The following is a 16,599-nucleotide window of genomic DNA, read 5'->3' as shown; positions in this document are numbered from 1 at the left end:
TCCCCCATGGTCTCTGCATCAGCTCCTGCCTCCAGGTTCCTGCCCTGACTTCCTTTGATGATGAAAGGTGGTGATCTGGAAGTGTAAACCAAATAAACCCTTTCCTCCCCAGGGTGCTTTTGGTATTGGTGTCTCATCACAGCAGTGGTAACCCTAATTAATATCTTAAATAAACCAACCTAATAAATTTCCTATTTTAAATGTGTATTTAGTTTTTATTTTAACATGCATAACATATATTTCCACCTATATGTAGACAGAGAGTGAGAGTGAGAGAGAGAGAGCGGGAGATGGCCCCTCTGTGTAGTGTAGCTCTGGCTAGCCTGTAACTCACAGATAACCATCTGCTCTGCCTCCCTCATGCTGGGTTTAAAGTCATGTACCACCATGCCTGGCAATTGTTTTGTTATTGTTCTTTTCTAAAAAATGATTGCTTATAATTAATATAATTATATAATTTCCCCTCCTATCCCTCTTGTGTACGCCTTGCTGCCTCTCAGATTAATTCCTTTACAAACACACACACAACTTAAGTCTATATAAATGCTATTTATGTATCTGATCATTTGCTGATGACTTATCGATTGGAGGCTTCTTCCTAAGTGAAGGCTGTTTCTCCAGGTCTCAGCAATCCTTACTGGCCTGTGTCTTCTTTGCCTAGAGCTGGGGCCCAGTGAGATTTTGACCTTCCGTGTTAGCACATCTGTATGTGTGGTCTTTGTTTAGGTCTTGACATCTGGCTCCTCAGGCTACTACCCCATCACCACTGTGGTGGACCCTGAGCTTCCGATGCAGGACTTGTGTAGTCCATGTATCAACTGACTGAAACGATCGCGTGTTTTCTATATTTTGATCAGTTAGTGTTTTCCTGTAATGGTCTCCATCTGATGCAAAGAGAATTTCCCTCGACGACGGGTGAGAACTACATTTATCATTTATCTGTGAGTGTAGGGATGAATGTTTCGAATGCGGTCAGAAGCTACGCTGGCCCAGGAAAGTGACAGTTGTAGGTTCCCCTCCTAGATTCATGATCTCACTGCCTCTGGGTAGTTAGTTAGGTTCCCAGCACCAGGCCTGATGTCCCTCTTGGTTAGAAGCATCAAGTCCAGTTAGAGGTGTCATGCTGCTCACAGTGTCCTGCATAGGCATCGTAGCTTGTAGCACTGTTGTCTGCTTTTCTCCTTTGGAAACTTGCATGGCACTGTCTGGTACCTTGAAAGCTAGTCCCCAGGGAGGGGATGTTCAGATCAGGTCCTCTGGGTCCTGTGTCTGAAGTACACAGTGTGTTCTGCAAAAGGGACCCATGGGCAATGGCAGTAGCTTACCATGTTTGGGGAGTCTCCAGTACTCCCTGTAAATTATATACGTGTGTGCGCGCGCGCGTGTGTGTGTGTGTGTGTGTGTGTGTGTGTGTGTGTGTGCGCGCGCGTGTGTGTGCGCGTGTGCACTTTTGGTTCCGTTTTTTCTAGAGAACCCTAACTAATACAATGTGTTAAGGTGTTCTGGGTGATTTTCCAAAAACAAAGTGTCATGGTCAATTCAGAATTAGGAAAGCCACTAAACCAGCGGTTCTCAACCTGTGGGCCACGTCCCCTCAGGCAAACTTCTATCTCCACAATTATTTATTTTTATTTATTTACATTGTGATTTAGAACTAGCAAAATTACAGTTATGAAGTAGCAACAAAAATAATGTTATGGTTGGGGTTCACCACCACCTGGAACTCTTATTGAAGGGTCGCAGCGTTAGAAAGGCTGAGAATCAATGCTACTAATGTAATCTGCATTGGTTAGCAAAATAATAGTTGAAGTAGAGATGGTGGAGACTCATCTCGTCCCTTGGTACCCAGAGTCTGCAGGTACTCCACTAGTGTGTGTGTAGTGACAGCATCCACAGACAAGCTACAGACGTCCTCTGGGGTACTTTATTCTCAGAGCGCTTGCTGTAATGGAAATACTACATACCTATTAGTTTTTCTGCAGTGCTACAGAGCAGTGACAAGAGAAGTGTGTGCTTAGCTCAGGTGTCTTCCCACAGTCTTCTGTCATCTTGTGCCAGGCGAGTCTGCAGAAGTGAGACACAGGAGTCACCGAGAGTTTGATTGTGAAGACACTCCAGTGGTTGTCATTGCCTGTTGCCTCTTACACTGTGGTCTTGTGAAGTTAGGACTTTTTTTTCTTGGTGGTGGTGGGGGTTGGACCTTGGGCATCGTGCTTATGAGGCAGGCGTTCTTCCACTGAGCTGCATCCCAGACCCAAAGTTATTCTGTGATGTGAAAATAATATTAACATGCAGACTTAACTCATGCTTTATTCATTTTTGACGTGGCAAGGTAGGGTTTTATTATTCTGCCCTGCCTGTTTGATAATGTGCCATGTGGCATAGGCTAGCCCCAAAGTCATGATCCTCGTATTTGACCCTCTTGAGTACTAGGGTCACAGGCACGTGCCATAGGCTGTGCGTTTCATCTTCTGATAGAGTTTGAGCATCTTTCTATATCCTTAAAATCACAGAATGTGATGGTGGGGGGTGGAGGAAGGCTAGGAATGACTTATGATATCCTTCCATTCTGGTAACTCGGCCTCTGTTTTATCTTACGGATGCAGTTGTCAGTTGTCATGAGTTAAGTTGCCTATTTTTAATGCGATTGCTCATTTCCCCTTGCTTTGTGATTCTTGTCTTTAAGCTTTGAAATGGATGCACTCAGAAGTCTCCTATTTCTTCCTTTGATTTTTATTCTTTTTTTTTTTTTTTTGTGCACATGCACTGTGCATTCCTACTCACGAGTGACTGCGGGTATAGGTGTGCATGCACATATTATGACATGTGTAGAGGCCAAGTGCCCGTGTCAGGTGCCTTCCTCAATTGCTTCCACCTGACATATTAAGGCAGAAGCTCTCACTTGAAGCCAGAATGTTCTGATTTGTCAAATCCAGTTAGCCCCCTTGCCCCAGTGATTCCTGGTCTGTCCCCTGAGAGCTGGGATTCCAAGGAGGCCTCTAGGCTTCCGGGGCGTTCCCATGAATGCTGAGCCGCAAGCAAGTGTTTGCCCACCGAGCCATCTCCCTTCCTTCAGTTCCCTGTTCTGACTCGTATGAATTCTTGGCACTTGGTTTCCGTTCTCAAGGCCATCACTAGCTCTGAGCTGTGAATCCTACGGGTTGTCATGCAGTTCTGTAGCTTCTGTGCATGTGGTGGAAACAGGAATTTACATTTAAGCGATTTCATCCATGTGCTCACTCAGCAGTACTTCCTGAAAAGTCTGTGGTTCTATAACAACGATTCATGGTGACATCTATGTAGACATGGCCCGTAATTGGTTAACTTTTTGTGCTTTCCCAGGATAAAGGTATTCTTGTTAGCTATAATGAGTCAGCTATGTTAGGCTTAGGTTTCCAGTAGCCTCAACTTCAGCCAAGTTTAAACATCAAAGGTGTGCATCCAATAGCCGTGAGGCTGCGGCTGGTCATTGTGGGTAGGAGGAAGAAGGGCTGCTTTTTAAAGCTCTGAAGACACGATACAGATGATTTCTACTGGCATCTCGTGGGCCTTCCCTAGTTTCTCTGGGTTGGTTGTGGGGTATGTGTAAAAGGAATTATAAACAGACCAACCCCAACAGGTATTCGGCCATCTCTGGAGAGGGAATACTGAAAATAAGTGGGCAGTGTTTGCCAGACACTCACATCTGTTCTCTCCCACAGCTGTCTCAGTCCACAGTTCCGGACAGAGACAACCCTAGGGTGTATGCATTTATCCAGTTTTACTACAATCGGGAACTCCCATCACTTCTCTGGAGACCTTTCTTGATTCAAAGACTTCAGAACCGAAAGAGAACTTTTAGTCAAATCCACTAAAGTTAGCTAGTGTCCATCTGGGAAACTTCTTTTCTGGTGTTGCGTTGTCTCTTCTGTGTCTTTTACCTTTCTATATAACATTAGAATCCTTTTTTTTTCTTTTGTCCTAAAGTTTACTTTTTTTCACTACATCTAATTTGTGTCTGTTTGTGTGTGTTCACACGCATGTTTGTGTGTATGTGTGTGTACAAATGGGGCTGTACAACACGCTTGTGGAGGTCAGAGGGTAGCTTGTGGGGGTTGGTTTTCTCCTTCCACCAGGTGGGTCCTCAGGATAGAGCTCAAGCTGTCCAGCTTGGTCAGAAGTACCGTTACCCTCCGTAGGGAACGGCAAGCACTGAGCTATTTCTCCAGCTCCACAGTACAGCCCTCTAATCAGAACACAAGTGTCCTGCTTAGGTGGTTTTGTTTTCGTTTGTGTCAACTTGGCACAAACTCGAGTCATCTGAGGAAGGCATAGCAGTTGCGAAAATGCCCCCATCAGACTGGCCTGTGGGCAAGCTTGTGGTGCATTCTCTCAATTGATGATTGATGTGAAAGGACCCAGTCCACTGTGGGGGATGCTGGCCCGGTACCCCATGCCCTCCCTGCAACTTTCATGTCATAAATACAACACCATCCCTCCTCTGTTGAAGCCTCATCAGCCTTCATCAGCCCTGGTCTAGCTTCCTGACCTTTAGAATCACCCCAAGTGAAGAGCAGGATAGTGTACTAGGTAGAGCATGTGACATTTGTCTTTCTGGGCCCCCAGTGAATTTCATTGTCCTTCACAGCTGAATAAAATCCCACTGTGTGTGTGTGTGTGTGTGTGTGTGTGTGTGTGTGTGTGTATCTGTGTGTGTGTGTGTGTGTGTATCTGTGTGTATCACATCTTCACTGTCTACTCGTCAGCTGATGGACAGCTAGGTTGGCTCCATTTCCCAGCTGTTAGGAGGAGAGCAGCCATGGTCGTGGATGAGCAAGTATCTCTGTGGTAGATGGAGCCCTCTGGGTTTATGCCAGGACGTGTGGTGGTCTGTCTTTAGCTTTCTGAGGGACGTCCCCCCTGATTCCCACAGTGGCTGTTCCAGTTTACACTTCGCATCAGCAGTGACGAGTGGTCTCCTTTCCCACATCCTCATTATCCTTTGTTGCCGTGTTCTCTCGATGCTACCCATTCCAACTGTGCCGAGACGGAACCTGAAAGCACTTCACATTTACGTATCCCCGATGGCTGAGGATGCCGAACCATTTTAAACATACTTCTTGGCTATTCACATTTCTTCTTTGGAGGATCCTCTGCTCGGTTCCTCATCCCGTGTTTTGATTAGGTCATGTGTTTTCTCTTTGTTTAGTCCTCTGTGCTATCCCCTTATATTTCAGGAGATGTTGTCATTCAAGGATGTGTCTGTTGGTTTCTCTCCAGAAGAGTGGGGAATGCCTAGACCCTTGCTCGGTGGAATTTGTATAGAAATGTGATGGTGGAGAATTACAGAAACCTTGTCTCTCTGGGTGAGGACCTCTGTCTACAGAATTCTTAATAGCCTCTTAACAGCTGATTTCCTATGATTGGGGGTCACCACAACAATGAGGAACCGTATTAAAGGGTCACATTGTTCGGAAGGTTGAGGGCCACTGCACTAAGTTAGTGGTAACTTCGGAAACATGCTGGCATGAAGCGTTGTGCCTGGATCTTACAGTCCATCTCCCCTTCTGCCTTGATGGTCAACTGTGTAAGCGAAGCTTAGCATCTCCAAGTTGAAAATCCCTCGCATAGATTCTAATGTCTACATCAGGGAATAATTGCGGAAATCATTGCCTGAAATCTCCCCTTAGATCTCTTTTTTTCCCAGCACAGTATGGTCAGAAAGATGTTATTCCTTATTGGGAGGCTCTTAACTGAACACCGTTCTGTGTGTGTAATAAACAGGTCTTGCTGCGTGTAAGCCCTCCCTGGTCACACTGCTGGAGCAGAGAGAAGAGGCTTGAGATGTGAGGGGACAGGAGTCAGGAACCATGTACCCAGGTAGGTGGGAATGGATCAGAAGACACAGGAAGATGCCTGGCTTTCCGATGTGGGTTGGGAAGCTCTGTTTCAGAGGAGGTGATTGGTCAGGAGCCCCTGGAGCTGGAGCCACAGACAGCTGTAAGCTGCAGTGTGGATGCTGGCAACTGAACCCTGGCCCTCTGGAAGAGCTACTCATGCTTGAAACTGTGAGCTATCTCCAGCCCCAGCTACGTAACCTTCAAGTGAACAAGTAATGAATTAAAACAACATGCAAAGTCTATCATCTGCTTCTGCCTCTGTGGGCCAGGGCCATCCAGATAACACACCAGTGAATGGCATACAGTCCTCCACATAGATTTTGGGTTGCTGTGTTCTGTAGGGTCTTATGTTTATCTGCTCAGGACTCCGGGGCTTAGGCTGCAGGGCATTCTCTGTGGTTGAGAACAAGTCCTGCTTTTGCAGAGGACCCAAATTTGATTCTCAACGCTCAGTTTGGGGGAGGGGCGAGCTTGCAACTTCCCATAATCCAGGGGCTCCGTTGCTCCCTGGGGGCCTCTGCAGGTACACGCACATGCACCCTCCTGTCCTGACTGTACTGCAGTTACCTGCCAGCCCTCAGACACCTCCCTCACACAGGCCTTGGTCCTCCCTTGTCCTCTCCCAAGAGAGCAGACGGATGTCAGAAGCTGTCTATATTTTGGGGTGACCATAGAATGCTATTTTCAGAAAAGGAGCTGTGGCTAATGACAAAAATAAAAAGACTCCCCTCAGGTGGCCTTAGTGTTGTCCTCACTGGGGCACCACTGGGGATTTGTCACAAAGGCAGTTGACTGTTATCTTTTGTCAGTGTCACATTCCTTCAGGGCAATGGAGGGGCTCCTCTGTCTGCTCTGCTCGTCTGCCATCCAGAGGACACGTCCTCTTGGCGTGGTTTTGATGTTAGATTTAGAAGTAAGTCACCTTAGTGTGGCAACTGAGGGTGATTGGTTATTTTGATTTCCTACAGGTGTTTCTTCTCATTATCTGTAGGTTTTTCACCAGAGCAGAACAAAACAAAACAAAACACCCCAAAATATAAACAAAGACAACAACCCCCCCCCCAAGAAACATTTATTCCAAAATAAGATAGGGAGAGGATGTGGAAATTATTATCTTGTCAGTTTGCGTTAAAGAAAGACAGGGATGTAGCAAAGCCTTCAGGTATCAACTAACCCTCACCCGCCACAAAATTGTTCCCATGGGGGCAAAAGCCTGCAAATGCCAGGAGTGTGGCAAAGGCTTCAATAATAGCTCAGCTCTTAGTCGACACCAGGGAGTTCAACCAGGAGAGACGCCCTACAAATACACATTTCACAGTGCGGGACAACCCTGCACAACAGAGATCAAGAGCACACAGCATCCCAGAAGATCAGTTAGGAGGCTATATGCTTGATTAAGTACCATATCACATCTGGTAATGTAAGTTTCCTTTTAAATGAAGTTTGGGTAATTCTTTTTAAAAAAAAAAAAAAAAAAAAAGATTTATTTATTATATGTAAGTGTGCTGTAGCTGTCTGCAGACACCCCAGAAGAGGGCATCAGATCTCATTACGGATGGTTGTGAGCCATCATGTGGTTGCTGGAATTTGAACTCAAGACCTTCAGAAGAGAAGTCAGCGCTCTTAACCGCTGAGCCATCTCTCCAGCCCCATGGGTAATTCTTAAAATGTTCCATGCTTTAATTAGGAACTTGAACAGTTGAAATGTAGCTGGCCTGAACCTGAAGCCAGTGTTCCTTTAGAAGGAGACTGGGAGCTGGGTGGTGGTGGCGCACGCCTTTAATCCCAGCACTCGGGAGGCAGAGGCAGGCGGATTTCTGAGTTCGAGGCCAGCCTGGTCTACAAAGTGAGCTCCAGGACAGCCAGGGCTACACAGAGAAACCGTGTCTCGAAAAACAAACAAACAAACAAAAAAGGAGACTGGGGCGTGAAGAACACGTTTGAAGGTGCTGCTATCTTTTTGAGGGCCTCATTGCTCAGCTGCCAGCATTGGTTTTCTCTGCACCACAACACACAGCTGAACACACACAGGAAGTGTTGTTATTTGGGGGTTTGTGGTGGTTTGAATACGCGTGGCCCAGGGAGTGGCACTATTAGGAGGTGTGGCCTTGATAGAATAGGTGTGCCCTTGTTGGAGGAAGTGTGTCTGAGCAGATGGGCTTTGAGACCCTCCTCCTGGGTCTTGCTGGTTGCAAGGCAGTCTAATGTTTGCCTTTGGAACAAGACATAGAACTCTCAGCAGCTCCAGCATCATGCCTGCCTGGATGCTGCCATGCTTCCTGCCGTGATGATAATGGACTGAACCTCTGAACTTGTAAGCCAGCCCCAATTAAATTTCCTTTATAAGAGTTGCCTTGGTCATGGTGTCTGTTCACAGCAGTAAAACCCTATAAGACAGGGTTGTTGGGTTGTTTTGTTTTGTTCTGTTTTATTTTTTGCCATTGATTTGTTTTGAGACAAGGTCTCACTGTGTAGCCCAGACCATCCTGGAACTTGGTATGGTGCCCTGCACACCTTGAACTTGCCTTGATCTTTCTGCTTCAGCCTCCTCTGTGCTGAGCTTACAGCTCCCAGACTCAGTTGACCCCTCAATCCATCCTTTTCACATCCACATGCTTGTGCAGACCCTTGGAGAATCCAGCCCTTGTGTAATGATACAGGACATTCATGAGGCTGGGAAATAACGCACAGGGGAGAAAATGCTGTTAGTCTAATGACATTCATAGCTTTAGCCATGAAATCGTATGTCCTCTTTTCTCCCCAGAGAATCTTTCTGACTGTAACGACTCTGTAAAAGACTTTGATCAACCCCTAAAACTTGCCATCCAGCAATGTGCGCACAGAGAGAAGCCATCCAAGCAGGAAGACCAGGATGAACCAGCTTCCGATCAGCGTCTCAGGGTGCATAGAGGAGACATGCCCTATGAATGCAAAGACTGTGGGAAAGTCTTTAAATACCGCTCGGTCCTCTACCAACACCGCATCATTCACACGGCCGCCAGACCCTACAAATGTAAAGAGTGTGGCAAAGCTTTCAAGAGAAGTAGAAACCTCGCTCAGCACCAGGTGACACACAAGAGGGACCGACCACACAAGTGTGAAGAGTGCGGCAGAGCCTTTTCTGCGCTTTCGGTCCTTACCCAACACCGCATCACCCACACCGGAGAGAAGCCCTTCAAGTGTAAAGAGTGCGGCAGAGCCTTTAAATATAACTCGACCCTTGCTCAGCACGAAGTCATTCATACCGAAGCCAAACCCTACAGATGTCAGGAATGTGGCAAAGCCTTCAAGAGAAGCCACACACTCAGTCAACACCAGATAATTCATAAAGGGGAGAAACCGCACAAGTGTGAGGAGTGTGGCAGGGCCTTCAGTAAGCACTCGTCTCTTACCCAACACCAGGTCATCCACACGGGAGAAAAGCCTTACCAATGCAGAGAGTGCGGCAAAGCGTTCAGGTATCAGTCAACCCTGACCCGCCACCACATTGTTCACACCGGCGCCAAGCCCTACAAATGCCCAGAGTGCAGCAAGGCCTTCAATAACAGTTCGACCCTCAGTCGGCACCAGATAATCCACACAGGAGAGAAACCCTACAAGTGTCAGGAGTGCGGCCGGGCCTTTTACTGCGCCTCCTTCTTGATCCAGCACATGAAGATCCACTTCGAGGAGATGCCCTACAGATGCAAAGAGTGTGGGAAGCCCTTCAGGCTCTCCTCCCAGCTTATCCGGCACCAGAGAATCCACACCGGGGAGGAGCCCTACATCTGCAGAGAGTGTGGCAAGACCTTCAAGTATCAGTCAAACCTGACCCGCCACCAGATACTTCACACCGGCGCCAAGCCCTACAAATGCCCAGAGTGTGGCAAGGCCTTCAATAACAGTTCCACCCTCACCCGGCACCAGATAATCCACACAGGAGAGAAGCCCTACAAGTGTCAGGAGTGCGGCCGGGCCTTTTACTGCTCCTCATACCTGATCCAGCACATGAAGATCCACTTTGAAGAGATTCCCTACAGATGTAAAGAATGTGGTAAACCGTTCAAGTGTTCTTCACAGCTTATCCGACACCAGAGAATCCACAGCGGGGAGAAACCCTACATCTGTAAGGAATGCGGCAAGGCCTTCAACTGTACGTCATACCTCACTAAGCATCAGCGCATCCACACCGGGGAGAAACCCTACGTGTGTCAGGAGTGTGGCAAGGCCTTCAACTGTTCCTCCTATCTTTCTAAACATCAGAGAATTCACATTGGAGACAGACTCTATAAATGCACAGAGTGTGGCAAAGCCTACTGCTTTTCCTCACAGCTGAACCGACATCAGAGGATCCACACCGGGGAGAAACCCTACGTGTGTCAGGAGTGTGGCAAGGCCTTCAACTGTTCTTCATACCTTCACAAGCACCAGCGCATCCACATGGTAGAAAAACCCTATGTGTGTAAAGAGTGTGGCAAAGCCTTTAGCTGCTCCTCATACCTTACTAAACACCAGAGGATCCATACCGGAGACAGACTATACAAATGCCCAGAGTGTGGCAAAGCCTACTGCTTTTCCTCACAGCTGAACCGACATCAGAGAATCCACACCAGAGAGAGACCCTATAGATGTAAGGAATGTGGCAAGGCCTTTATTACTTCCTCCAGCCTTAAGCGACACCAGGAAACTCACGCTCTCCAGAGACCAAACAGTGTGTAGAATCTGTGTACATGTGTATGAGCAAAGCCTTAATAGGGAGACAGTTGTTACCGGGCATTTCGTGCACTTAGTGTCTTTAACAACTGCTGAACCTTCCATTTGCACCAAAAAGGCCCATCTATGAGGGGAGACAATACAGGTGGAAGGAATCTGGCAAGACCTTTAAGTCCTGTGTGACACTGTCTCAGAGTGTGTACTAAACAACCAATAGTTGAGAACTGTTACAGATATGAGAACATGGTCTGGCCTTTGATCACAGCTTTTTTTTTTTTTTTTTTACAGATTGATTTATTTATTTTATGTATGTGAGTACACTGTAGCTGTACAGATGGTTGTGAGCCTTCGTGTGGTTGTAGGGAATTGAATTTAAGACCTCTGCTCCCTCTGGTCGGCCCCACTCACTCAGTCTCTGCTCGATCTGGCCCAAAGATTGATTTATACACACACACACACACAAACACACACACACACACACGTATATCACACACTAAAGAATTATTCTCAAATTCTTCTTTTTTAAAGATTTATTTATTTATTTATTTTACGCATACAAGTATACTGTAGCTGTCTTCAGACACACCAGAAGAGGGTGTCAGATCTCATTATGGGTGGTTGTGAGCCACCACGTGGTTGCTGGTATTTGAAATCAGGACCTTCGGAAGAGCAGTCAGTGCTCTTACCCCCTGAGCCATCTTGCCAGCCCGATCATAGCTCTTCTTTATTGGACAGTAGCAAATTGATATTGGTAAGAGTATTGTCCTATGTCTAACCCTCAGAGCAGTCCAACACTATACCACAAATCCCCTCATAAAATGAAAAGATTAACATAGATATCACTAATACCTCAACAGATCTTTTTTTAAAGACAGGATTTCTGCAATAGCCCTACCACTCACTCTGTAGACCAGGCTGGCCTCAGACTCACAGAGCTCTGCCTGCCTCTGCGTCCAGAGCACTGGGACTAAAGGCGTGCACCCCCAGGCCCAGCCCATACCTCAAAACTTGGTGTATACAAAGAACTATCGTAGGACAGAAATCTTACAAATACGTAGAATGTGGCAAAATTTTCGAACTGCTGCTTATCATTAATCAGTGGGTGGAAAGACTACATCACAGGTGTCAGAGTGATTTGAACTCATCGTTGAAAGGACGGAATTCGTTTTACATCCAAATTTACTGAGTAACCTCACTTTAAAAACTATACAAAGTTCAGCCCTCAGGCCATCTCAGCAGAAAAATAAGCCTGCTTTCTGAGAAGTTTTAAACCGTTTTTCTCCAGAGAGCATAGAATTGATTTTGAAGAACTGTGTATTATGTATAGACTTTATTTTAGTACATCCGTGGAGTGGATGGTTCTTCACTTGTTGTCTCTGTTACGTGTTGTTTGACATGCTATTTTGTCACAGAGATCAAACCGCCTTACCGTAGCATGTACATAACAGATCTTAGTAATATATTGTTGAGAAATTCTGAATGGTTGGTAATTCTTGTTCCCAATGTCTTTATCCCTCAAACAGATGCATAGACTTGGAGATTTTCTTGTGTGTGATATTTTAATCCATCCTTTTTTGCACTTAACCCAGAAATTACAAAGGATGTGGAAGTATAATAAAGTGTTCTAGCTTTCTGAATTTTAAATCATTTATACATTTGTTTTTTTTTTTGTCACCTGGTTTTTATGCACACATCACACCTTTGGATATATACAACGAACATGGACATGTTGGTATTCGTTTGTGTTGACTGTGACGTACAATCCCATGATAAACCTTAGGAGTGGAAGTACAAAAGTTATCTCTATTCATGGGTGATGATTAAAAATAAAAGGAAAGTTAAAAACCAAAAATCATTTTAAGAGAGCTGATATTTATGGCAAGGTAGAAAGCTTTTGTTTGGGGGAATAAAGTTTACCTTGTCTAAATGGAACACATTGAAACAGCTTCATGGTTTTCTGTTTAGAATAGTGACTTCTTGCTTCTATGTCTGTTAACCAGGAAGGGCATATGTGTGAGTTAAAGTTTATGGCTGTGTTTATGTGACCATTTGTCGATCGTGGTTATCCTCTGAGCCAATCAACTGCAAACTCCAGTAGTTGAGCTTGCAGAGGGTCAGCCCAGCTGGGTTTGTTGGCTGACCATCCATAGGAGGAGGGTGGGGAAGGTCATGGGACCCTCATCTGAGTTTACTCCATTCTGCTTGTTGTATGGCGTTTTGCCCTAATTGCATACAGCCTAGAGGAGGGGATATGTCATAGGTCAGAACAATGACTGGGAGGAGGGACTTTATCTTTGTTGCTGTGGGAAAGCCATTGTACTTTCTGCCTGAAGACTTCCTGGTGCAACCTTTTGTAGCGGGAAACACCCACACCATAAGTAACCAGTATTGTTTACCCTAGAGTGAACTTGAGTGGACACATCCCTTTGATAGTTGTTGGGATTTTATGACCCCCAGAAGGAATTTTAGCAACCCTTGGTGTAGCTGGCAGAATATAACAAGACCAGGGATGCTTTGGGGAAGAGCAGTGATGATGTGCCTGATAGGGGGAGCGAGACAACTAGAGTGAAGTTGCGTGTGTGTGTGTGTGTGTGTGTGTGTGTGTGTGTGTGTGTGTGCAGAGGAAATTGCATGATGGCTTGCCTCTACAGGTCATGGGGTATAGTGGCAGGACATGAACAGTGCAGAGGGTAGTGAGACATGTAACTAAGGGGAGACTTCCTGGACAGGAGCAGTCAGTGGGGAAGTTCCAGGATGGCAGTCTTCCTGTAGGTGCACATCTATAGGTCCACTTCCTGTGGAGTTGCACATCTGCTTGAGGGATGGGGGTCCTCCTTGATGTTTGGAGAATCTGTAAGAGCAATTGAAGGATTAGAGCAGTCTTGGCTGGTTTTATGTCAACTTGGTCAGTTGGAGAGAGGGAACCTCAGTTGAGAAAAACACCCCCACTAGGTTGGCCTTTTCTTGATTGATGTTTGATGTAGGAGGAAATAGCACACTGGCAGTGCCACCACCGCTGGGATGGTAGTCCTAGGTGCTATAAGAAAGCAGGATGAGCAAGCCAGAAAGCATCTTCCATGCATGGCCTCTGGATCGATGCCTGTGTTGTGTTCCACCGGTGTGTATAAATGATGGCTTCCAACCTTTCTGGTAGATTTTAGGAAGTTGCTTTTGACTTCTTTCTGTAGCTGCTGCTTTCAGCCAATGAGCCACACACATTATCTGTGTCAGGGGCTTGGGAGAGTACATACCTTCAGAATTACAGCTATGCATGTAGCTTGAACTGTAAACGTTGACTATGTAGGGAATGCAAGGCAAGTACAGGTGACTCTTAGACTTTTCCCTTAAAGGCGGGGTAAGCCAACACTCTGAGTTCACCGTAGGCTAGCAGTCTGGCTGTGAGGTCCAGCAAAAGTTCCAGCCTCTACGAATGTAAGGTATTGTCAGAATATTGCATTGGCACAGTCTCCAGGAACACTGCCGGTTTCAGCTTTGAGCTTGGATGAACTCCTCACCTCTTTGACTACAACTGAACCTGTTTTCCTGTGCTTTCTAGGGTCAGAAAACTCCTTAGGTTCTTTCCTTTCAGACTGGTGCTGGGTGATATCCCCAAGGGCCATCTTCCTGTCTGTCAGATGCAGAGCAAGTTCTAGCAATCCGAATCTTCTCCCCTCTCCCCCTCCCCCCTCCCCTCTTCCCTCTCTCTTCCTCTCTCTCTCTCCCTTTGGCACAGGGTTTCTCTGTGTAGCCCTGGCTGTCCTGGAACTCACTCTGTAGACCAGGCTGGCCTCCAACTCAGAAATCCGCCTGCCTTTGCCTCCCAAGTGCTGGGATTAAAGACACGCACCACCACTGCCTGGCGATCCAAATCTCTTTAATGGTCACTGCCTCTTTGTTCAGCACATGGCTTCACTGCACTCTGAAGCTTCCCCACCCTCCCTTCTTTTCCAAGATGCATTTGTATTCCTTTTGGCCCACTTGTTACTCTTTTTCATTGTAGACTTGTACAAGAGTAACAGTAATGACCACACCACAGAGTCACTGGGTCTTGAAATTTCCCCTGCAAAAGATATTGGGCCATTCCTCTCGAATTTAGACTCAGGCAGATTGTCAGGGCATAGACAGCATTGTCAGATTCTTTGCCAAGGTATCATACAAATGACTGCTAGCCCAAGAGAGTCCTCACTCCCCACCCTGCAAGGCCATGAGCTGGGTCTCCACTGCTTTATAATCAGCACTTCCGTCTTCCAGGAAAACCGGTAAGTTCTTCATACAGCATTCAACAGATGTTGTAATCCAAAGTTCTAAAGTCTACCGCATTCCTTCAAACAAAACAAATCAAACAACAAACCAACAACATCAAGTTCTTCTTAATAACAGCGTGGTGTAATCTGCCGTCAGAGCATTGTAATGACACAGTGAAACTTTATCATTCACAATGGAGTATTGTGATTCCTCACTTCAATTTTGTGCCTGTACCGGTTTGAATAGGAATGGTGTTTGACAATCATCCATTGGACGGAGCACAAGGTCCCCAATGAAGGAGCTAGAGAAAGTACCCAAGGAGCTGAAGGGGTTTGAAGTCCCATAGGAGGAACATCAATATGAACTAACCAGTATCCCCAGAGCTCCTTGGAACTAAACCACCAATCAAAGAAAACACATGGTGGAACTTGTGGCTCTAGCTATATATGTAGCAGAGGATGGCCTAGTCGGTCATCAATGGGAGGAGAGGCCCTTGGTCCTGTGAAGGTTCTATGTCCCAGTATAGGGGAATGCCAGGACCAGGAAGCAGGAGTGTGTGGGTTGGGGAGCAGGGGGAGAAGGGAGGGGATAGGGGATTTTCAGAGGAGAAACTAGGAAAGGGGGTAACATTTGAAATGTAAAGAAAATATCTAGTAATAATAATAAAAAAAAGGAATGGTGTTTGAATGCTTGGCCATGTGGAGTGGCACTATTAGGAGGTGTGTGGTCTCGTTGGAGGAAGTGTGTCACTGTGGGGGTGGGCTTTGAGGTCTCCTATGCTCAGACTCCACCCTGTGCGGAAGACAGTCTTCTCCTGGCTGCCTTCAAATCAAGATGTAGAGCTCTCAGCTACCTCTCCAGCACCATGTCTGCCTGTATGCCTCCATGCTTCCCGCCATGATGATAATGGACTAAACCTCTGAACTGTAAGCCAGTCTCATTTAAATGTTTTCCTTTATAAGAGTTGCTGTGAGCTGGGCATGGGCGTGCACCACCACACCTTTAATCCCAGCACTNGGGAGGCAGAGGCAGGTGGATTTCTGAGTTCGAGACCAGCCTGGTCTACAGAGTGAGTTCCAGGACAGCCAGGGCTATACAGAGAAACCCTGTCTCGAAAAAAAAAAAAAAAAAAAAAAAGAGTTGCTGTGGTCATGGTGTCTCTTTAGCAACAATAGAACCCTAAGACAGTGGAACATTAGTAACAAAGAGAATTGTCACTTGAAAGAGAAGCATTGGGATATGAAAATATGGCCTTATGACATCACACCACTAGTGGAACATTGAGATGTTAAAACTCAAAAAAGTTTCACAGTGGGACACTGTAACAGTAGAAAATTTGACTTCACAATGGAAAACTGTCAGGTCGCAATGCAACACTGAGATGTTATGCTCCAATGTGGTGATTGCACAGGGGAATGTTGTAGTGTCAATGATTCTTTGTAGTGGCACGACTCAGAATTTTGATAATATAGTTGAGCATTTGCATAACAGTGATGGACATAATAAAGCTATTGTTACCATATAGCTTTATTATGAAACAAAATCCAGTGATGTCACAATGGAATGTTGTGATATCACAATGGAATGCTGTGATGTCACAAGGTAGCAACCCTGTAATGTCAAATTTCAACATGTTTTCATGGTGAAAAGGATCAATGTGAAGCCACAATTCAGAATGACAATGTCTCCATGCAACATTGGTTTTCTTTGGGGGGGGGGTGGAGGTTGTTTTTTTCAAGACAGGGTTTCTCTGTGTAGCCCTGGCTGTCCTGGAATTCATTCT

General features: G+C 46.0%; 1 protein-coding gene across 1 annotated transcript; it reads left to right on the top strand.

Annotated features, from left to right (window-relative positions):
• Window positions 1–5,781: 5,781 nt before the first annotated feature.
• On the top strand, window positions 5,782–10,820 carry LOC110313154 (zinc finger protein 11). Its single transcript, XM_029533672.1, has 2 exons — window positions 5,782–5,859; window positions 8,644–10,820. The coding sequence occupies exons 1-2, from the start codon at window positions 5,850–5,852 to the stop codon at window positions 10,575–10,577; spliced, it is 1,944 nt and encodes a 647-aa protein (XP_029389532.1). The 5' UTR covers window positions 5,782–5,849; the 3' UTR covers window positions 10,578–10,820.
• Window positions 10,821–16,599: the final 5,779 nt, after the last annotated feature.

This window comes from Mus pahari, chromosome 23 (assembly GCF_900095145.1).
Source record: "Mus pahari chromosome 23, PAHARI_EIJ_v1.1, whole genome shotgun sequence".
Lineage (NCBI taxonomy): Eukaryota > Metazoa > Chordata > Mammalia > Rodentia > Muridae > Mus > Mus pahari.
Note: the sequence above shows the minus strand (reverse complement) of the source record. Positions and strands in the feature narration are given on the sequence as shown.